We start from the raw sequence: 23,284 nt of genomic DNA, 5'->3' as shown, positions 1-23,284 counted from the left end.
TGCTTCTAATTGAAATCTGGCTTCTGACCACAAGGGGGCAACTTCTTTGGTTGTATAGAAGTCTATCTTCATGTGTTAAAGCTGCGTTCTCTCTCATGACCACCAGGGGGCGACTCCTCTGGTTGTATAGAAGTCTATATAAATGACTCTACTTCTCTCTTGATGTATTCCCTCAGTAAACATTGTAAACATGAGTTTATGTCTCAATCTCTAGTTTCAAGTCTTCTATACAGTGTGATGTTCATTTAATAAATGATGCTCTATTTAGAGTCGTACAGGCTTCACACTGGCCCTTTAAGCAAAGTTATTGTACAGCCGCTTGTGTTCAGATATTTCACGTTTGCAAAAATTAGTTATAAGTAAAATAAATTACATGTTTTTGGATGAGAAACCGGATCAAAGATGTCGCCCGCGGTCCGAGTGTTGCTCTTTTCCCACGTCCGTGTTTATACGTGGCCGTCCTGTCTGCACTCATGTGCTACTGTGGACTTTGCTTGTATTTAGGGTCGCTCCGCGGGCTGTGGAGAGGTGTGCAGACCCTGCATAACAGGATGCCTCCAATTCCAGTCTTTTTCGGGGTGCGATCCAGAATCTCAGCTGTCTCCTCGCCCCACCCTCACACACACACACAAATACACACACATTAAGGTGTGGCATCAACATCCCCCCCTGCATGCCCCTGGCTCCCTCCGTCCTCAGGCAGCTGACATGGACTCCGAATGGGATGAGAACACACACACACACCCTGGTGGTGCAGCAGAGGGGTGTTACAAGGCCCTAAACCCCGAAGCTGCAGATGGACATTCCTGTGAAGGGCTGGTTAGTCTGGGTGACAGCAGAGCAGGAGGCCCGAGTGTGTCTTTGTGCACACGCATTTTGTAAAAATAAATAAAAACCCTGTCCTAAATCACTCCCGCCTGCCTACCGCTGTCTTCACCCTCCTCTTTCTCCTTCTCCCTCGCACCTTTAACCTCCTCCTCTTCTGTCGTTTGTCTCGTCCTGTGGCCTCCACCTCAGCATCCTGTCGTCTTCCCTCATCTCGCCTTTGACTCACAGTCCTATGCTACTCTCAATCTGTTGAGTCTAAATTTAATGCGGATGAGTCAGAGACCCGCAGCAATATTTCGGCTCAGATCTGGAAATCCTAAATCATCAGAGGCAGGGCAACACTGGTAACACTGCATGTCCATCGTCTGGTACGTTAACGCACCAGACTCTAAATTAAAACGTTTTTTTTAAAACTTTTTGTTAAACAACTCAATATTTTAACTTGTTGTGGTTTCATGGGCTTTGTGCTGAAGAGAAATCTACTATCCAATATGTGCAACATGTGTATGAAAACTCTTCGAAACCACACGATGAAACTGACAACTACAACACAAACGACAATAAAATAAACTTAAAATGTCACCGTTCATTCAGACTGTACCGAATAAGGTTGACCTGTTGTTCCACCAAGTCAGCGGCGTGTCGTTAGTTCAGTGTGTCAGAGCCCAGTGACCCTCCCATGACTCCCTGCTGATCCATGTCATACATCATCTGGAACGGCAGCCCGTTTTCCTGGAATTGTGTGTGTGTGTGTGTGTGTGTGTGTGTGCGTGTGCGTGTGCGTGCGTGTCTAAGAGGCCGATTGGATCACTCTTAACATCAGTTCTCTGATCAAACATACAGATTCGTTTGGCTGAAACTTTCCTGTAACCTGCTGGCACACACACACACACACACACACACACACTTTTCTGTCAAGCTAGTGATTGAGAAAGTGAGGGATTGTTATGACTTGGGATTGTGTGTGTGTGTGTGTGTGTGTGACTTCTTCGCCTTTTCCACTAGCAGGTTCTGTATTGTCTCAGCTGTTGTGAATTAGAGAGGCATGCCTCGGCCTCTCCCTCTCTCTCGCCGTCTTTTCCCTTCTCCTTCTCTCAGTTCAGTGACTAGGTGACGAATATGAATAGGACACATCCAATATCAACTTGCTGCTCATTTTGTATTGATACCTGATACTTTTTTTTCCCAAAAAACTACTTTTAAATATCATAATAGTGACTGGGAGATGTATCCATAGAGAAGTGTAATTGTTTATTCCATATATATATTCTCATATCTTACTACCAGATATGAGATTAATAATTCCCCCCTTTTATTGTCTTTGCCGCCATCTTGCCTGTCAGGCAGTGGGGAGGGACGAACGACCCCCTTTGTTTGGAAGGAGAGAGAGAGAGAGAGAGACGCACCTGGCGGAGGTGTGCACTTTGCTGATTGCACTTTACTAGTTGATGATTGAATAAGGATGAACGGATAAGTCATGCAGAGTAAATAAGTAATGCAGAGTAATTACTGACAGACTTTTCGGTGGCGCAAGCTACCCGGTGAGGTGGAGAAGCAGGTGGATGTGTGGGAGGTGGAGGAGGCTCAAAGAAACATGGAAGGGGAGGCTGTGTGTGTGTGTGTGTGTGTGTGTGTAAGAGACCGAGAGAGGAAATAAAGGGATGACCTCCTGCGTTGACCTCCCAGCAGGCAGCCTCACAGGTGTTGTTTTGGTGTGTGTGTGGGAGAGAGAGAGAAAGGTCACGGGGAGAAAAAAGAGGGGCGAGGCCTATTTTTACCACCCTAAAACTCCCCAAATGGTGCGAACCACCGCGGAGAATTGACCTCCAAAGTGTTAATAATGTGGAAAGTCCTTCCTGCATTAATCGCACATTAAACCTCCATCCGTGACACAGACTGCTGGTCGACTGTAAACACACACACACACACACACGTGTGTAGTTGATTGACGGGCGGGTGTATTGTAGTCATGGAGCATGATGGTGCAGATGCACGCTGCGTTCGCTCGGACGTGTGTGCGTCATTCTTTGTGTGACTTTGTGTTAGTCTATGCGTGCTGGGTCCAGGTCTTTGTGTCTGTCTCTTTGCCTCAGGAACAATAAATTCTTTCTCTCGCTCGCACACACACAGACACACACACACACAGGCAGGTGAAACGCTCTGCTAGTTAATATAAAACTACCCCTGAGAGTTGGAAAGGAGGAGGGCGGATTTAGCAGAGTGAAACAGCAGAGAGAGAGGGAGAGAGAGAGACTTTTTTTTTTTTCCTCCCTGCTGCCAGGTTACCACAGAGGCGGGTGGAGAGTGGGCCGGGTGGAGAGAGAGAGAGAGAGAGAGAGAGAAGGGAAAAACAAGACTTTGAGGAAGAGAATGACATTAAATGACTGTTTTGAGGAGGTGGATTATGGATTTAGTGCGGCTTGGGAAGCGGTAAGAAAATGAAAGGAGAGAGGGAGAGAGAGACGGAGAAAAGTATATTTTCCCGTCGACAGGTGTTCACCCCCCCAAGGGCAAATAAACCACCCGGAAAAGTCAATACTAGGCACTCCTCGCCCTCCACCTGTGTTTGTGTCACTTAGCTGCACTAAGTGGCTTTTTAGTTTTTTTCCAGCCTCCAGGCACAGACGAAGGCGGCGAGCGCCTTTTTAAACTTTTGCAAAACCACAACAGCACCACCATCGCAGTCAAGTTTAGCACCACAGTCCTCGCTCCCCTTCCCCCCAGGGAAGAATTAAACCCCTAATCCTCTCGTCCCCTCACTCCTCTCCTTTCAACTCCTTCCTCCCTCCCTCCCTCCTCTCTCCGTCCGTTTTGTGACTCTCAAACCAGCCGTGACGACCGAGGGACTAATAAGAGGAGGAGATCTGCAGAGGAATTGACTAATCAAGTTGACTTTTAAACTGGTCGGAGGAGGAGGAGGGGTTACGGGTCGAGGCACAGACTCTGCCTGTGTCAATGAGGCAGGGGAGGGTAAACGGGCAAAGGGCAAATGAAATGAGCCTAATTTGTTTATCGGGTTCCTTTAGGCTCTTCCTGCTTTGTGTCCAATGCCTGGATTCAAACCTTGTTGTGGTCTTGTGTGTCGGTTAGCCGTGGGTCACGCGAGAGTTTGTGAGCTCGGCATGTGCGTGGGGGGGGGTTGTGCGAGCAGACCCTGTGACAAACCCCTTTTGTTTCTATGAAGACGTTTGCCTTGGACGCGGCAATGACAGCTGCAGCGCAACTGACAGGGAGGGAGGGGGTGGGTGGGTGGGGAAAAAAGAAAGAGTGGAGTATTTAGCATATTTGACATGCAGGCCACGGGGCTGCTCTGTGCAACAGTTGGGGAAAGAGAGCGCTCCGCTCGGGAGCGTCGGAAGTGTGTTTTGAGGAAAAAGAGAGAAAGATCAGCCGAGCCAGACTGCTTTAAACAAACAGAGAGGAGAAGAAGAGGGAGGAGGAGGCGGAGGAGGAGGAGGAACGCCTGTAACTTTGGATGACAAGAGAAAAACACAAAGCGCCTCTACTCTGCGTCTGCAGGTTGCCATTTTTTGCTGGTTATCCTCCTTCTTCCGACCGGGTGTTTTTTAAAAGTTTTTTTGTGTGGCATCCTGAAGAAAGCGACAGCACCTCCCTCCTCTCCTCTTCCACCTCCTCTCCTGCTTTTTTGTGCATTGCCCCTTCTCCTCCTGGCCCCTCGGCCTCTCCCTCTGACTGACACACACACACACACACACACACTCCCCAGCCAGATTGGGTTTCATTGAAGGCGCAGACGGGAATGCACAAGTGGAGTCTGTGAATATCACAGACTTTTGTGCGTGTGTGTGTGTCTATATATCTTTTCCATATTATTTTTTTTGACATCCCTCTCGCTGCCGTCGACTCTCCTTCAGCTCAACAGAGGAATTGCGGCTCAACTCTGACAAAAGAGGAAATAAATGGAGTGATTAAAACCGGACTGGACTCACTTCCTTGTCTGGACAATTGTTTTGGGTGGAGAAAAAAAAAGAAGAGAAAAAAGACTCATTACTGATAAGCCTCTTTCTCTCCCGTCGGCTAGCAGTCCCGCCCCCTCTCTCCCTACCTCCATTCCTCCCTCTCTTTCTGCTTTCTTTTCTTCTTCTCTGAGTGGATTACAAAGCTGTGATGAATGTAGCATGAATGTAGCACATCACTAGCCCCCCCTCAACATTTGCTGGTAGTACTTTTGTTGGGCGTAAGTGAGACACTGGATGATACGCTCCCTGGAGAAAAACCCTCATCTGGGTTATATTACAGCACGTTAATTCATTTGAAATTCCTCTTTCAATATATTTTTCCTCCTGTACTTCTTTGGAAGCGTTTTTTTACGAGTCGGCCGCTGCTCAGCGTGAGACAATTAGCTGATATTCAGCCGGTAGTTTTTTGTGGTAATGAGCAAAATCCTCCGGTGCACAACTCTCTTTCTCTCTGGTTCCACGCCCCCCTTTTAGCACCCTGCCTCCCTCTCTACCGCTACTTAACTCCCCTCCGCCTCTTCCCCCTCTCTCTCTCTCTTTCTGTCTCGTGTTTTTTCTGTTTTTTTTGTTTTTTTTTCCGGGAGAGAGGAAACCAGTGTGATTGGAGCACTTCCTGTGTTTTAATACCAGTGCAGGAAACAGGACAAACGGAGCTGAATTCAAACACAAACAGCAAGCGAGCAGGGAAGGGTGTTAGTGAGCGAGCGAGCGAGAGAGAAAGAAGGGACAAGTGAGTGAGAGAGCGGAGGCAAGGAGGGGGGGAGAGAGAGAGAGCAGCGAGAGTGAGAGGAAAAGAGGGAGATTTTTTTAGCAGCTGCAAACCATTTCAGCTGTGTAGTGGCCTGAGAACAGAGTGAAAGATAGAAGGAAAGAAAGAGAGAGAGAGAGAGAGAGAGCAAAGCGGTGGGAAGCCAACAGTCTCACAGAGGGAAAAAGAAGTAACGTGGGGGGAGAAGAGGAACTGGGATTGCGTGGCACTTTGTTTCATTCTCACCGCGGAGTCGGGAGCAGGAGAAAGGAGACGGCAAAGAAAAGGGGAGAAGGGAGCGTGTCCTGGGATTGTCTGCCGGGGGAAGAGAGCGCAGCTTGGACCGGAGCTGGGAGGCGCTGTCTGGGTCTTTGCCCTCTGGATACAGTCCCACGACTCGCCGCTCGCCTGCACGCTTTTGCTCGAGCCCCCACCCACTTTTTTTTTTCAATCTACCCCCCCTAGATGCCCTCATTCATTCCAGCCTCACCCCCTCCGAGACCCTTCCTGCTTTCGATCTACTGTACCACCTTCTCTCCCCCGGAGCTGTGGATGATCTGAGGACGAGAAAGCAAGATAAAAGAAGAGAATCTGAAAACACTGACAGGGATTTTTCTTCACGCAAAAAGGAGGAACTGCTTCTTCTTTGTTCCGGATTTCATTTCAATGTACATTTTCCTCAAGACTGTTGTGTAGATGATGGAGTTGATCCACTCATGAAGACTGTTATGATAGTGGCGGAGATGTCTTCAGGGAAGGAAAAAGGGTTCACAAAGCTTGGATTCTTTGTGATGGAAGCCGATGACAGAAAAAGAAAAGACTGCTTGAACACTCACCAAGTGGCAGTGACTTGGTAAAGGGATTTCATATTTTCATATTTTTCTCAAGTTGGGTTTTCTTGCCCCAAACAGACGTTTTGTGTATCTTGCATTCTCTGTCATTTACTGGATTTCATATCCTCATTAATTTGTTTTCTCTGCAAGGAATATATATATTTTTTAACAAAAGAGGATAAAAGTGAAACAAATCCATGGAGTATTGCACTTTCCTGTTCATTGCACCCCACGCAGCCTTTCTTTTATATAACTGAGTGGGTTTTTCTCACCTTAAAAGGAGACTTTTACACTTCCCTGCCTGCCTCTCTCTCTGAGACGGTTGAAGTTGTCCAAGCCCTCTCTGCCTTTCCCTGTTGGGCCACAGAGAGGAGAGGAGACCGGCGAGGAGGCAGGAGCTTAGTGGGAGTGAAAAAGGGAAAAGGGGTCAAGGAATGAGCTGCTGTGCATGAATATGGAGGAGCGAGCGGTGCTCCATGCTTCTGACCGCAAAACAAAGAGGTGTCATCTGCACGGTCCTCGCCATACCTTGGACTTTGTACTACTCGGAGAGGGCGAGGATGACTGTTTCTTTCCCTTCATCCCTCCAGCTCTCCCTCATTCCTAACCTGCCTTTCAAATAAACAGAGCTGGTGATTAATATGGTGCCGAGGGGGAGGGCCGTCTCTCCCACTCCCTCGCCGGTGCCGCACAGCATCTCAGAAAGACCAAGGAAATGCACAACTGTTGAGGTGACAACGCTCACCAGTGGGACGAGACTGTGGATGATTAAAACCCTTTTTGAGTCGTTTCTAGAATGTGAAACCTGAAGGATTTGTTAAATGCAGCCAAGATGGACTGTGTGATTTTTGTGGATTATTGGACGGTGGACTATTGAAGGATAAAGGAATTAATATTCCACGACGATCCCTTTTTTTCGTGAATTTTGTAATACCTTTTCTGTTCAGTGCAGAGCCGCACCTGCAACCCTCAACAGTGGAAAAAGGACAGAATGGGGAAACCTCTGAGCCGCCCGGACTGCCTGAGGCAGAACCCTCAATGCCTTGGAAAAGGGGACGAGGACGAGGCGTACATAGAGGACTGCTACGTCCCCCAGCGATCCATATACGACACAATGCGCATCAATGAACAGATCGACCAAGGGACCAAACTGTGTCAACCTTCCAGGAGCACTTTAGGCTCCGGTGGGGAGGGCAGCACCCTGTCCAGCAATGGCACCATCGGAGCTGATTTAGGAAGTGTTTTTGTCTTGCGTAACTCGGAGCACGCTGGTGGCGCGAAGAGGCTCGATGAGAGAGTCATCTTTGATGCCTTGAAGTTAACGGGTGATCCTCAGATAATGTCGCCGCCGGTTGGCATCGTGGGTTCAGGTTTGCCCATCGCCCCGTCCTCTTCTGGCTCCGGCGTGGTAGCCGCAGTGGCCAAGAGGCGCCATCAAGGCGGCGACAAGAGGGACAATCCGAACCGCCGCTCTTGGAAAGCCTTCATGCCTCCAAGTTACCCGGAGTTTGCCGAGAGGCTTGAGTTCTCGTCTTTCGAAGGGGCAGAAAAGCGTCAGTCCGTGGCGGGGATTTCTCTCTCCCCTCTCCAGCCAATTCCTTCTCACCTGCCCCCATCCACCCCAACATCCTCCACTCCTTCCTTGCCTCCTTACACACCCTCGCCTCTGTCATCTGCTCCCCACACTCCCACCGTCGGCCCTTCGCCGTCTTCGACACCCACGGTAAGCCCCGTGCCTCCTCTCCGGCAGCATCCTCTCAGCAGGCAAAAACAGGTTCATCCTGTGCTGCAGAAGCAACACAGGCCGACTCATGTGGCGCCGTCGCCTTCCAAAGAACAGCAACCCGCCTTTAGCCAGACTCACGCAGCCCATGTTTCTGGAAATACACCACAGCATAGCCCCGGTATCTCCAGACAGGTAGAAAGAAGAAGAGAAGATCACAGACGCACTAGCAGCTCTTCTAAAGGTGGATTCAGGCAGATCCCAGAGGAAACTGTGGAGTCAGTGAAGGCCTCAGATTCAGAGAGGGACTCTCCTCTTTTGGACCAAGACCAGGGGGACAATGCCCCTCTCCTCCCACCAAAACCAGTCTTCTGCCCGCCGACCAAGGCCCGCACCTGGCCCCGGAGTTTAACAACAGGGAAAAAACACCAGGTTAGCCTGCGACGCAACTTTCCCGTGCTCCCACCTTTGCCCCCACTATTGGGAGAGGATAGCAACACGGATGAAGAGTCACTTTATCTACTAGACCCCCCATCTCCGTTCCTGAGGGAGGAGGAGGGGTTGGTGTATGGAGGTCTGCCCCTCTCCCCCTGCATCAGTCAGGAGGGAGGCGATGAGGGGCTGCTCGGCTGGGGCATCGAGGGCACCGGGCTCGAGCGCACGGCCTCCGAGCTCAACTTTGAGGAGGACGAGCGCAGGATTCTCGAGGAGCTTGAAGCCGAGGAGCAGGAAGAGCGCGGCTCAATATTTGAGGAGGAGGAAGAGGAGGAGGAGGTATGGCAAAAGGAAAGGGATAAAGCAGAGGAGGAGAGAGTTCAGAGAGAAGAGAGAGAGTGGGAGGCGGTTCTTAAATTAGAGAATAGGGAGATAATTGACCAGTCTTGGGATAGGGAAACACTGGAATCAGAGGGATGGGATGTAACGGGCTCTACTGGACATTGGCCTTTATTGACTCCCCCGACAGGGTTTGGAGGCCCAGGGGGTCCCAGTGCCTCACCTTGCCCCAGCTCAGGGGCCGAGTCAGATGACCTCTTCTTAGAGCTCGAGAGGCAATGTCAAGTTGATGAAGGAAAGGAGGGAGTGGAGATGAGTGTGGACCCTGAGCCTCTTGATCCCTACACACTTCCCTGTTTAGAGGAAGAGGGGCGAGAGGAAGAAGCAAAGACTTCCTGGGAAGATTTTGAAGGTACTCTTCCCCTTGATGCCGTTAACTCCGTAGCGCCTGACGGCCTCGCCCCTGACTCTGAGAATAGTACAAAAGACTGTGATTTAAATCCCTCTGAGCCGACGAACTTTGACTCGGTGCGAGCGCAAGACTGTGAAAAGGAACACGGGTTTATCGATGAAGAGTGCGGCAGCGACTATAATGCAGACAAAGAAGAAGAGGTGAGTTACCAAACGGACTCTGCTCTGGGTCACCAGCTGGAGTCGGACTCCAGCGGCGTCCACATGTCCCTCCCAGACAGAACTGGCATCAGTGACATTTCTCAGACAGACTGTGAACAGGTGAGACTTGCGAGGACTGAAGCCGACCCAGATAGCGGGGCGTCATCAGATTGCGCCGAGAGAACGCCTTCTCCGTCTCGCAGCCTTCTAAACCCGTACTGTGAGGAGGTTGAGGAGGAGGAGGAGACTGAGCAGGACGAGGCACAACTGAAAGAGGAAGAGGAGTTGGAAACATTGTGGGATGTGTATGACCAATCTGAGCCGAGTTTGGACTGTAGCGAGGGAGCTCTTGTGGATCACTCGCCTGAGCCTCCACACACCGGTGAAAAAGAAATCGCCGGTGAATGTACACGGGATGTTGACGCTCAAACCTCCTGTGAAGAAGAGCCGCCCCCCTCGGAGCCAATCCCCCTTGTTGAGGCAATAACTTGTGACACAGAAGGGATATGCTTTGCGTCAGAGATTTTTGTTGTGCCCACAGATGTAGTCTCAGGACTGGACATGTCTGGGCTGCAAGACTCCGATCCGGAAACGTCAACAGAAGTGAAAGCTAGCACCCCAAAATTAGACTCTGTTCCTCTCGTACACCTTCAACATACAGACTCATCACCCACTCCCTCTTTACCTCAATCCCCTCCTAAATCGGATTCTCGTGGTGCTGGGTTGGATGCTAAAGACTCTGAGGCCTTCGTGATATCGGATAGTTTTGTTTACCTGGCCGTATCGGTGCCTCCCCAGTACCACAACAACAACTGTCCCCCTTCTCCACTTGAAGACTCAATTCCCCCGAGTCCTGTCCCCAAACCTCCCTGCTGCCTGGACCCAGAGGAGGAGGGAGCCCTCCTCTCGCCCGACAGCTTTGTTTACATGGCGGCACCCGAACGGCCTCGGCCCGGCCCCTCCGATGGCTGCTCGGCCTGCGAGGACACTCAGGAGCTGGACTTGGACTCGTACTCCGAAGGGACCCAGTCCGGGATGGACGGGGTGGAGTTCGTCCTCGGCTCCGTCGCGGGGGACAGCGACTGGGAGTCAGACGGTTCTGCTCTGGACTTTCCTCCCCTCGTGTCCACAGACCAGGTCTGGGACCAGCTGGAGCCGGGCCTGCTGCAGGGCCTGTTCACACTGACAGAGACCAGCCAGGCGCAGGTCTGCAGACCTCAAGAGGACGGGCCCCAGCCGGGGGCCACAGCTTGTGAAACAGACCCTGTCTTAAAGTCAGGAAGGAGCTCTAAAGCAGAGAATGAAGCGACGACTATATATCCAATTTCGGACACTGACACAGAGGCAGAGGTATGCTCTCATTTACTAGTTATATGATAATTAATTTCCATAAAAGACATCATATTGGTACTGTGAGTCTGTATGTATGTATTCAGTCTGCCTTATCATTCACTGTGCTGTTGATGCAAGATGACAAAGTTGGGAAAAGACATAATAGAGAGAAATTGCATCTGAGAGCTGGTTTACTTAGCATTTATATATTTCAAGAATCAGCCTTAAGTTGAAGCTCAAAGCCAGAGTGATTTGGAACAATTATACTAGCATGCCGTGCCAAGTGGAGAGAAAGTATTGCATTGAGCAACAGAGACACTGGTTTATTAGTTTGTTTAGTCCTGAAAAAAAAAAGAAGAGACTTGAGGAGTAAAAGCAAAGTCTGTTTCCAGCAATGAATGCATTGGACACACAGGGTCGGAGCGTGGAGAAAGAATTGGGTCTCGGGTATCTGAGCGTAGGCTGTAACAGATGTAGACATAGCATGGAAAATGTATGTGCGAGGGTGAAGTTATGTAGACGCCATAATTAGCTAGTTGTGTTTCTGTAGCGGGGCTTTAAATGATTGAAATATGATGCTCAGAGGGCGAGGGGTTGGGGGGGCTGCTACTTATGGGAAACTACCCTCAGGGTCACTCGGTGTGTGTGTGTGAGAGTGTGTGAGAGCGGAGGTCAGTGCTAATCTGCAGTGCCTGCACATGTTTGAGATCGATCACATGTTTATTTGTCTCACGCCTTAAAGAGCAGTGTGTGCCCGCGGGCCACTTGTGATGCCGATCTCAAGTGCAGCGTTTCCAGCATTTATCTTAAGGGTGCGCTATTGTTGTGTTGACACTATGTGTGCGTGTAGAGCGCAGAAGAGTAGATGGGAGTACGTGTCCATAAAAAGGCATGGGTGCTGTGCATGTACACACTATAAAGTAAAGTGCGGTTCAAAGAATTTGTGAGAAAGGTCGCCGTTTTGTATGCGGAGCGACACTTATGCACTTTCACTGTTTGGGTTTGGGAGAATGTAATCAGTGTATACACACACGGTGAGTGCTGTACACAGATCTGAAATAGATAGGCTACGTATAAACGCTGCACGGTTAGCATGTCTGTGGGTCAGACCCGTCTCTCTGCAGTCATCTGTCCTCGGCCTCCTTGTTTGTGTGGTAGTCGCTTGTGTTTGGTCGTGCATGTGAAAGATGTGTGCAGGTATATTGTATCGTCGTGCTTTTCTACGAGCTTTGGCTCAGCGTTTGATTTGCTTCATCCAAACCCTGTTTTTTAGTTTTTGTTGTTGTGCACAGTCTCTGAATTTAGCTTGTTTTTTTTCGCGGGCCGTCTGGGGAAAATCTGGGGTTATGAATATTATATTGGATTTTCATGACTACCAGAGTTTACTCCATTCCAAACCCGTCGGGAGAAGTTTAATGTCAGGCCTAATAATTCACGTGCACATCACGAACGGCTGTTGGTGGCCACTGTTCACAGACCCCTGGTCCTCTTTGATTACATTACAGTTGCCGTCAGGCACATGTCGCCTGCTCACAAACCAATTACTCTACCCTTTTTACTATATGTGTGTTTAGGAGAATGTACACGTGTCTCTCTGTCTGTTTGTCTGTGTAACTGATTTTTGTGTCTTCATGCGCTATCAGTAATCTGTGTGCAGTCACAGCATCTCTGGCTTCAGTGTAATGTAATCAGATGTCCCGTCTACTCAGATCGAACACAGGAGAGTTATAGCTGCACAGAGCAGATGATCGGTAATGACATCACAAAGAAAAAAGTTGGAAAGATAAATATTTGGATGTAAAACGGGTATAAATGTTACTTACTTCTTGTATTTTAGAAGCAGAGCCAAAGATCAAAGAAAACACTGTTGACACCTCAAAAGAGTCAACTTTTCCAAATTGATGATACTTGGCTCTAATTAAAAGTTGTATCCCCAAAATACACGACTAGTGTTCAATAATTCACTCTCTCACAATAAATATTTATATATTTCTCATCCCAAGCTCAGTCATAACATGCGACGACAGAAACATTGGGCTCTTTTCTTTAAAAAGAAATACATTTTGTCAACACGTGCGCGACATGCACTTTAAGTTTACGGTTGAAATTGTTGTTTTGTTCAGTCGTGCTCTCTCTCTCCTCTGACTACCCCTCTCTCTTCCATGCTCGGATGGTGTTGTTGCCGAGATAAGGAGGTGAGAAGTAAATACTGAGGGGCGCTGCCTCTGCCAACATGGCTACACAAACAGTGTGCGAGGCTGTCTGGGGAATATAAAGTTTAGAGATCTGATAAGAGTGTGCCAGCGCTTCACACTGCAACTCTGTGGCCTGTCAACGGTCCTGTCTTCCACTCTCCGTCCTGTTTGTTGTCCTCTGACCCGTCTCACTTTTCCTCACATCTGTCTGTCTGCCCGCCCTTATTTATTTTCCTTTTTTTCTCCATTAATTATATAACTTTTACAGCTCTCTTTTAATTGATATCCCGCTCCGAAACCAAAAGTACACCTCGACATTTTTAAGTTGTGAAGTCATGGAGAGGACGGATAGACAGACTGAAGAAAGACAAAGAGGCAGACACAAAAAGAGCAGTGGATAGAAGAAGCCATTGTTTCCTGTGAGGGGGGTGAGGAAGAGAGAAGAAACACCTTTTAGCCCGGCGTGAGGCTTTAGTACAGCGATAAGAGAGCGACGCTGGCAGGCGGACGCAAACAGAAGGTCTTTGGATTAATATGGAGCTCGTTTTTAAGGGCCACACACACAGACACACACACACACACACACACACACACACACACAGACAGACAGATGGACCGGCCATGCTGTTTGATGCAGTGGGCCGAGGGAACGCAGACAGACTGACTGACCGGTGGCAGCTTGTAGCTCACATTGAGAGGAAGGAAGAAAAGGCGTTCACAGCCATCACAACGTTTAAACAGCCCTCAACCGAACACACACAAAAATGACGAGACTTTTTTTAGATCACATCCCCGACATCGTGCACCTTTCCTTTCTCTCTATAAAGCTAAATATGACAAACTAGTAGCAACAGTCCTAAGTAGCTCCGTATCGAGCCACTGTTTAAACCGCTCACTCTCACTCGTCCAATCAAATGCGGAGGATTTCATTTAAATCTCTTGTCACCGTTTCCCTGGAGACTGCGTCGCATAACAGACGCGAGAGATTGCATGTCCACATGGACGAACACAGGGCGCAGTGTGCATGCAGTCCGAAGGGATGTGGACAGTTGCAGCGCTGCGTGTTTATACTTCAGACCTGCTTTCCTGGAAGTAGACCGCTCTTGCCAGTTTTGTGTAATAAGTAGTAAAATAATTTGCTGACTTCATCGTTCAGATATGATGTCAGGGCTCTGAGTAACATCTGTAAAAAAAGACAGGGAGGAAACAGAAACAACATTTCTGGACTCTTTGTCCATGACCTCAGTGTTTGGAGAAATATGGCATTGGATGTAATGACAGACATGGCATATTGACTCGGGATTAAAATCACAGACATCCTCCACAATTATTACTAATTACTACAGGTCCCCAGGTCATACTAGTCTCGTGCGACTAGAGCTTAACTGTGAAATCTGCGGCTGCCAAATGGTTTTTTTAATACAAGACGGAGCAGAGACAGAGAACCAGGTGGCTGCAGGTCCACCGCTCATCCATTTATGTTTTGATTGATGTGATAATTCTGGTTCTGAGCAGCCGCCTCCGGGATAAACCCGCGAACAAGACGGGGAGAGGAAGGGGAGCGTGCACAGAAAAGCATGAAAGCAAATTCGGCAACGCGTTGATCTCCGTCTGGGATGAAAATGCAGATGCACAAAAAAAAGACGGGAGATCAAATATTTGAAGCGTTTTTTCCTGATTTTTTTTTTTTCCTCCATATTTTAGTCTCGACGTCACCCCCCCCTTCTCTCACAGAGACCACAACGCTCGTGTGCGTCTCCCTCTCTTTGTGCGTCCCACAGGGAGCTGATTAGCGGCACAAAAATGCCCCAAAAATATGGGGAAGAGCGGGAATGGCATGTATGAAGGAGAAACAATGAGTGTGTTTGAACAATCGCATTAAAGGGGAGCGTTAAAGGTTTCAGCCAGCGCGCTTTGAATGCGGAGCACATTTGCATGAGATTTGTATATTTGTGTGTCTGGGATGGGTCAGTCCTCGCGCCCCAATATCGACGGGAGTTTAAATTCCTGCTTCCTTCCTCCCTTCATTCCTTGTTCCATTGAAAGAGAAAGGAGGCAAGTGAGGGAGGATGAGGGATTGAAAGACAGGAAGAGAGTGAGAGGCGAGGGCAGAAGGAGGGAGGGAGGGAGCGAGGGAGATGGAGGGGTGTGAAGGAAAAGCAAAAGATGTTTTCCTCCTCTCTGGTTTTCATTTATCGCTCGTACACACCGGATGAGTTTTAACAGAAGGCCGGTCCCGTCTGCCCGCCTCTCCGGTCGAGTGCCGCTTTAGAGGCGACACAGGGTTGTTTTTTTCTTTCTTGATATGACCACCAGCTCGTTTCATGATCACATGGTTATGGAAATCAGTCGTTGAAGGGAGAGGAAGATGAAAGGAGAGGACGCTGTTCACAGAATTTACTTTGAAGCTTTGATAGCCAGTCGGGGAACTCGGTGCAACATCCTGCATGCTCCAAAATATGTCTCAGATTCTACTTCTGGATAAAGGCACATTTTCTTCTTCATTTTCTCAGCAGCGTGTGTTTCCATGTGCCATCTTTGGTGATTATCTTTTCTTGTTTCCTCATCGGTCCCGGGTTGAGGAACTGATTGTCCTTGAGGGAGGCTTCGGCCGTGCGTCATCAGCAACGTTATTCCTCTCCTCGGCGTTATTGGCTCGACAGATGACGGCTAAATATAGAGCGTCCACACACATGTTCATGTCCAGCAGACACACAGTCAGTCCTCAGGCTGCACCAAGCATCCACTCCTGAGTTAGTTACAGGTTTCAGAGAAGAAACCCAACGACTTGGTCATTTAACAATGTCCGAAGCTTTAACCAGAACGTGCAATTATCAAAATAATTTCATTTGTAGATGCTTTTTTTTTGTCCTTCGACTAATCAATGAATTGTTGCAGCTCCACTTTAAACTTACCCTTAGATTTCTTCTTTGCAACCACCTATGCACGCTTTATTAATAAGAAATTCTCATTGAAAATTAGTAGTAAGCAGTTTAAACACAACATTAACGTGAGTGCTAAATATAGACAGAATATTAGTCTGTCTTTATGTTTCTAAAAGGACTCATTTCACTTTGTAATCTTAGAGAACATCCAGGCTTATTTTTTCACGTAAATGTACAACTTTTCTACCTACAAAGGCCTGAATACGTCGTTTAGTTCTGAGTCAAGATTTGACAATGTTAAACTTGTGAGTGCAAAAACAGACGAGTTTAAACTTGTGTCTAGAAATCACAGAAAACCAACAAAATACAGTCAGTTTCCTTGAGAATTTAAACAGCCTCTCGAGCTGATGACGAGACAAAGCAAACTGTTTTTAGCCAGTGGCCAGATGGAGAGGCTGAGGATGGGGGGAATAGATGTAGAGAGAGAGACGAGGGATGAGAGGAAGAGGAGGAGGTGAAGGACAGAAGGATGACAAGTACTGCACTGAGTTAGCGCAGTCAAGAGCGTGTGCGTGGCTGCGTGCTGAGCTGAGGTGGGGAAGAATGACAAGTATTTGGGACCTTTTCCAGAGCTCTGGTTTTAGTGGAATCAACCGCTCAGAGAGCGAGAACACACAGAGCGAGAGAGAGAGAGAGAACAGAGAGAGAGAGAGAGAGGGCGGCTGAAATGGAGGCGGAGAGAGAGAAAACAGAGTATAAACACACACTGCCAAAATCAAGTTCATATACATCCAAGTGTATGTTTAGATGATGAATGGATGTTTTTTTTCTTCCTTTTTTGGTCCCCTATCGCTGACACACACACACACACACACACACACACACACACACACACACACACACACACACACCAGGATAAGGCATCGTATAGGGTGGAGCGGGTCATGGCTACAGTCATTGTTGTTCTGGCCGACAGACTTCCTGTTCCAAGCGGCTTTGACGGCCATCACCACAACACAGCTGCGTCCAAACTGGACAGGAACACACACACACACACACACACACACACACACACACACACACACACACACACACACACACACACACACACACACACACACACACACTGCTCATTCACATGGAATCAGATCCCTACCTGTCGATCACGTCTGTTTCACACGCCCATATTTAAACCTGAACACTCTTTGCTGGCGACCCACTGCAGAGACTCACACACACAATGCAGAGACTCACACACACAATGCAGAGACTCACACACACAATGCAGAGACTCACACACACAATGCAGAGACTCACACACACAATGCTGGCTGTTCATCAGAGGTAGGAGTGGTTTCATGGGAGGTGGAAGAAGGTAGTGTGATGAAACAGGGGAAGAGGCATTTCTTGTGTAGATGTCTTTCTTTCAGTCGTGGTTTGTTACTACGTGACTGTGGGGAGACCCACAACTGTTGTCGCTTCTTCCAGGCCGTCGTGGGATTTCACTGAAACCCAAACCTACATTTTACCTCACTCCAACTGCACCCCCCCCCCTTCAGTATTGTCACACCAGCTATTTCCCCGAAGCAATGGATTTACCAAAATATGGTGTGTGTGTGTGGTGGACGTGCACATCTGGTCATGTGTGTGTGTGCGTGTGTCTTTGTATGGCATTTGGGGTTTGGCTGCCAAAGCATTTTAAACCACCGGGCTTAATTCTCCCTCTGTGGGCCTTTTCTGAATGTCAGGACTTCTTAAACGTTTTTCATGACAGCGACCCCCACGACCCCCCGACCAACCCCACAGCCTCAGGACCCCCGCTTGTCTGGATTTCGTCACAGAAAAGCAGCGAAACAAAACGGGATTTCATCGCTGTGGTTAAAGCGATGTGAAGGAGTGAAAGTTGTTTAGTGGGTTGTGTTGCACGTAGCAGGGTGGCGCAAAGGAATCTCGCAGAATCTGATGTTTATTTCTCACATCTGTTGAGTTTGGGGTTGTTTTTCTCCACAGTAAAAACAGGCTGTTAACCGTTTTTTTTTTTTTTAAAACGACATGAACACATGAGGCAGGATCTGCTTCAAATTATGAAACGCAAAATTGTCACACAGTTTTGTGCACGGTGGGGCAATTTAGTGCATCCAGGTGTGGTTTTTAGAGATGCAGCTGAAGGTAACTCTCTTTATCGATCCCATGTGCTAACCTACCGAGTCGTGCACCCATCTCCTCTACGACCTCTACAACACACTACTGTGTGTGTGTTCAGATGCAGTGCTGGTGGCGGCCCAGATTTGCTATGACAGAGTATTGGCTGTTGCTTTGCCGGGGAAGTCAAGTCTGGTTGTCTTTAGTGTCGGGTGGCTGCCTCCATTGTCATCACAAGATGGCTCCGGCCCGCCACGGTGACGCGCATGTGCGAGTAATGCGTCCGGACAGGCGAGGTTGACGGGCGTGTATTTGCGATAAATGTGAGTCCGTGTGTCGGCCCGTGTGTCAATTTGGGTGTGTGATTAAGTGAAGGTTTTGTGCAGCCATGCAAGTGTGTGTGTGTGGGGGTGTGTGTGTGTGTGTGTGTGTGTGTGTGTGCATGTGCGTGTGTTGTCGACTCAGCCTTTTCCAGTCAGCCCCTTACTCGCCCAACTCTCTAATCCCCATAATCCTCTTCTCCCCCTCCCTTTTTAGTTCCTCCACCCTCATCTCTCCTCTTTCTTTCCTGTCTCCTCTCTTATCTCTTCACATCCCTCTGTCTGTATTATATATATATATATATATATATATATATATATATATATATATATATATATATATATATATATATATATATATATATATATATATTCACACACACGTTTGTTGTTACGCAGATTGAATGTTCAGTTTATTTCTGACTTCTGCTTTCAAGTAAAACAGTTTGAATCCAGACCTTCTTTTGTGTTGTTGATTCAATGCGTGGTCCCTTCCTCCTCCAGGCCGTGGAGCGGCAGCAGGTGGACAGCATCCAGCCGAGGCTGCAGCACATCAACGCAGTGGGTCAGGGCCTGATCCAGAGCGCCGGCAAACACACCGACACCCAGGCGCTGGAGCACGACCTGGAGACCACCAACCTGCGATGGAACTCCCTCAACAAGCGGGTACGTCTCCGTGTCGGCTCAGGCGTGCGTCACACATGCGTGTCCTTTTTTTTTTTTTTTGGTCAACTCACAAACCCGCCCGCTCCCGTCCGCAGGTGGCGGAGCGCATCGCCCAGCTGCAGGAGGCCCTGTTGCATTGCGGGAAGTTCCAAGACGCTCTGGAGCCGCTGCTGAGCTGGCTGAGCGACACGGAGGAGCTGGTGGCCAATCAGAAGCCCCCGTCGGCCGAGTACCGCGTGGTCAAGGCTCAGATCCAAGAACAAAAGGTACGAGGCCATCAAAATAAAACCCTCGCTCAAAAAAACAAATCAATATCAGTGGAGCCGCCACCTACTGTAGCTAATAGACTGACTCTGGATAAGTAGCTCTTACAGCCCCACAAAAAACAATCCAAACTCTCCCTTTCATCTTCTACCACACACATCCTCCTCTTTCTCTTCTTCTTTTTCATATTATTGTGAGAAACGTTCTCTTTATCAAAGAGGTGGAATGGCGACATCCTTGATATACAAATATCCTCAGTGTCCTTCAACCACAAACAATAGATGTTTGAATGACAAGCACACACGCACACACACACACACACACACACACACACAGAGTCAATGATCCGTCTGCCTGGCATCCAAACGACCCCAGTCTGCCAGTCAGACTGGCATAAAAACAGACACACACACATACACACTGTGGAATTGTATTGTTTTCAGAGTCTCTCTCACACACACACACACACTTCCCCCCCCCTCCCTCTGTTTACCCGACATACACTTCCTGTGTTTGTGCACACGAGTGCGCCGCAGCCCCGAACGCCGATCAATCACACGTGTTTACATCCGTGACGGAGAGCGGTGTCACCGCTCGGCTGAGAAGGAGAGCGTCCACGTCGGAGCGGAGCCGCCGGTTCAAAGCAGAGAGAGAGAAGTCTCTGTCGGAGCAGGAAGGAAGCTCGTTCACAGATGTTGTTTTCTGATCCTGGAACAGTTGGAACGCTAGTCGAGTGCAGAAAAGTTTGTTCTGTGCCGACCTTTTTAAAAAAAGTAGCATTTAGCCTCATTTCATGTTTGATATCGGCTAATATGTGCCATTCGGTGACACATTGATAAACATTTTAAAGGGCAAATAATTGATTAGCATTGTTTGATGCTTTCTTTCAAAACAAAGATGGGTATTAATGTTTCTAAAAGTTAAAATTTAGTTAATATATGATACCTTATGTTGTTGGAAATATACATTTTTCCACGTTCCATGCCTCAAACATGTGTGCAGTAACACATTTATAATGCAATGCAAATGATGCACATTTGCAGCACTTTAAGGAGATGAATTAATATATCAATACATTTCAATCTTAAATGATCTAAATGAAGAAACAATTGTTGAGCCTGTGCAACCTCGAACCAAGAGTTTGGGTTTTAGTAAAGCCTGTAAAGCCTCACTGAGGACGACATGCTCGCTTCCTGAAGCCTTGCTCCCGCTGAGCAATTTGTATTTTTGTTATTGCTTTACATTTCCTTAATATCGAATGCGTCGGGTGTCCAACGCCGACCCGGCTCGTCTTTGGGTCCGCAGCGAAGCGGACCGGATGGACGCTTCTGGAGATACGAGAGGAACCAACGGTTCGGTAACAAGTGGCCTTTCTCTCCCCAGCTGCTCCAGAGGTTGCTGGATGACCGCCGGCCGACGGTGGAGATGATCCGCGCCGAGGGAGAGAGGATCGCGGCCACGGCCGACACCTCGGACCGAGAGAAGATTCAGACCCAGCTCCAGAGTCTGGCTGAGAGGTGGACCGACCTGCTGGACAAAGCCAGCGGCAGGTGAGTCTTTGCGGGGCGATCGGGGTCCGAGCCGACTCCGTCCAGCACCGCCGTACTAAAAGAAGTCCCATTACTTCTGGTCTCTGTGACTCTTTTGCACGGTAATGATCACACACTCGTAAAGCACAGGGAAGAGCTTTCATATCTCTGATGATGTTGTGTAAAGTAGTCATTAGACATTCATAAAACATTCATGGCGTGCATGGTTCTGTGAGGCAGTGTGTCTCTGCAACACATCACGCTGTCCAGTAAAACTATTTTAAGTCCATACACACTCGCTGCTTTCTTTCTTTATAAGCTCGCCGCGAGACGCTTCAGTTCACACGCAGAAAAAGACAGATGTGTGTTTCTCAAAGCTTTGCAAAAGCTCTTTTTCTGTTTCAATCTTGCGACAATAATCCATTTTATCTGTTTATGAAATTCTTTGAAATGCAATAATATATCATAAAAACAGCCATTGACATTTAATAAACGAAGACGGCAGCTGTTTCGACGCAAAGTCAGGTCCGAGTCCAGCGAAAAAACAATCTGCGAAAAAGCAATAAAATCCCAATAAAGCCCTCCTCCTCCGCTCCCGTCCTGCAGGCAGAGGCAGTTGGAGGAGCTGCAGGTTTTGGCTCTTCAGTTCCACGAAGCCCTGGAGCCGCTGGGAGAATGGCTGAGCGCCACCGAGAGACGCCTGAGCGCCGCCGAGCCCATGGGAACCCAGACGGCCAAGATCACGCAGCAGATCACCAAGCACAAGGTACCGTTCAGGGACCCCTGCTGTGACGGAGGAGGTCGACTTCTACGTGCGTCAGTGAGCGGGAGACCTTTTCTCGGACAGTGTCATTGAAATATTTTTTAAAAATGACGCTGTCCCCTAACACCTGAAGATGCTCTTAAAGGAGCAGCGTGTAGGAGGAAGTGGTACCTCCATGTTGGCCCTGAAAAGGTCTCCTCAGAGCCAGTGTTAGAAACGTGAAGGTGCAACATGAAGGACTCATTTTACGCTGACAAACAAATCTTAGTTTCAGGGGATAACACACTAATGAAAACATGGTTTTGAGTATAATATTCTATGTCTGGCCCTGGGATTGTTTAATTGCTTGACAAAGTAAAGGCTGAACATGCCTCATTCGTTAGGTTTACTGTTTTTCAGTTAAGAATATACCTCTTGACTGACTTCACTACCTTTTTAAATATTGTTGGTATTCCAGTTGCACTGAAGAATAATTCAAACTAGCAAGCACATAAAATGCTCTTCTGCTTAATCAACACATAACTCAACTCAAACAACCTTCAAGTCCATTTCAAGTCGAGTTCGTAGTTTTCATTCCATTGATTTAAGTTTTTTTTAGTTATTCTTCTCATGTGTTCATTCATTGATGTTTATGATTTTCAGTTTTTATATAATTTGTCATTTGCATGCTCATATTATGAGTTTTTATCCATCATTTTTGTCTGTTTTGCTGTTCTTTTCTCACTTCCTTTCACCTTACCCTCAAACACACACACACACACACACACACACACACACACACACACACACACACAACCTCCCAGGCGGTCCAAGAGGACGTGTCCTCGCACCGAGCCGAGCTCGACCGCCTCGAGTCCCTCAGCCAATCGCTGACGCCGCTCAGCTGCGCGGCCGACCGCGATTGGCTGAGCGAGCGGGTCGGGGCGCTGGGGTCGGGTCACTCGGAGCTCACCGATTGGTGCTCGCGGCGGGCGGGCATGCTGGAGCAGGCGCTGGCTAACGCCCAGCTGTTTGGGGAGGATGAGGTAGAGGTGCTGAACTGGCTGGCCGAGGTGGCCCAGCGGCTCGCTCAGGTCTCCGTCCACAGCTACCAGCACCAGCTGCTGGCCGAGCAGCACAAACACGCTCTGGTACGACTCCAACACACTCATGGGAGCAGCAGGGAATTGTAATATATGTATATACATACAGTATATTTGTTTTTATATATATAAAGGATATACTTTTAATCACTTACAACGTAATATTTTGACTCAATTAGGTAAAAAAGAACATTCCCCATCATTTCCTTCAGCACCTTTTTTGTTATATTGTCTTTTGCTCCACTAGTGCACAGCAAAGACATGCAGCACAAACACACTTTCATGACTTTAAATAAAGGATACACACTGTAGGATTTTGTTCTTTGAACCTACGAGAAAACTATCTTCTGTGTTCTAGAGGTTAACATCCACGTTTTTCTCCCCCTCAGTCTCTAAATGAAGAGATCGTGAGCAGGAAGAAGACAGTGGACCAGGCCATCAAGAACGGACAAGCCTTACTAAAACAGACTACAGGTGACCTCCTGCTCCTCACCTTCCTCTCTGTAAATCCTGCATTTGTGCTGGAAATGTATATTTTCATACATCAGCGTCCAGATTAATGAAGCAGATGTTCTGTTTTCTCTGAATTCATCCCGTCGTTGTTGTAG

At 48.1% G+C, this 23,284-nt stretch overlaps 2 protein-coding genes across 2 annotated transcripts in view; both read left to right on the top strand.

The window, feature by feature from the left end:
- macf1a (microtubule actin crosslinking factor 1a) overlaps positions 1 to 23,284 on the top strand; it is a 173,078-nt gene that overhangs the window by 127,889 nt on the left and 21,905 nt on the right. The window contains exons 66-71 of the mRNA XM_068576059.1: positions 18,877 to 19,038; positions 19,134 to 19,304; positions 20,686 to 20,852; positions 21,438 to 21,597; positions 22,398 to 22,724; positions 23,066 to 23,150. Coding sequence (XP_068432160.1) covers positions 18,877 to 19,038; positions 19,134 to 19,304; positions 20,686 to 20,852; positions 21,438 to 21,597; positions 22,398 to 22,724; positions 23,066 to 23,150 — 1,072 coding nt within the window. The remainder of the gene's footprint in view (positions 1 to 18,876; positions 19,039 to 19,133; positions 19,305 to 20,685; positions 20,853 to 21,437; positions 21,598 to 22,397; positions 22,725 to 23,065; positions 23,151 to 23,284) is intronic.
- On the top strand, positions 5,198 to 11,695 carry LOC137784977 (microtubule-actin cross-linking factor 1, isoforms 6/7-like). Its single transcript, XM_068575987.1, has 2 exons — positions 5,198 to 10,704; positions 11,681 to 11,695. The coding sequence occupies exons 1-2, from the start codon at positions 7,381 to 7,383 to the stop codon at positions 11,693 to 11,695; spliced, it is 3,339 nt and encodes a 1,112-aa protein (XP_068432088.1). The 5' UTR covers positions 5,198 to 7,380.

Source organism: Clinocottus analis, unplaced genomic scaffold (assembly GCF_023055335.1).
Source record: "Clinocottus analis isolate CAN_PGR_092001 unplaced genomic scaffold, fCliAna1.0.p SCAF_14, whole genome shotgun sequence".
In the NCBI taxonomy this organism is placed as follows: domain Eukaryota; kingdom Metazoa; phylum Chordata; class Actinopteri; order Perciformes; family Cottidae; genus Clinocottus; species Clinocottus analis.
This window is presented reverse-complemented; position numbering and strand designations above follow the sequence as displayed.

Coding starts and splice junctions, on each gene's coding strand:
- LOC137784977 (XM_068575987.1), top strand. CDS start 7,381: ATGGGGAAACCTCTGAGCCGCCCGGACTGCCTGAGGCAGAACCCTCAA.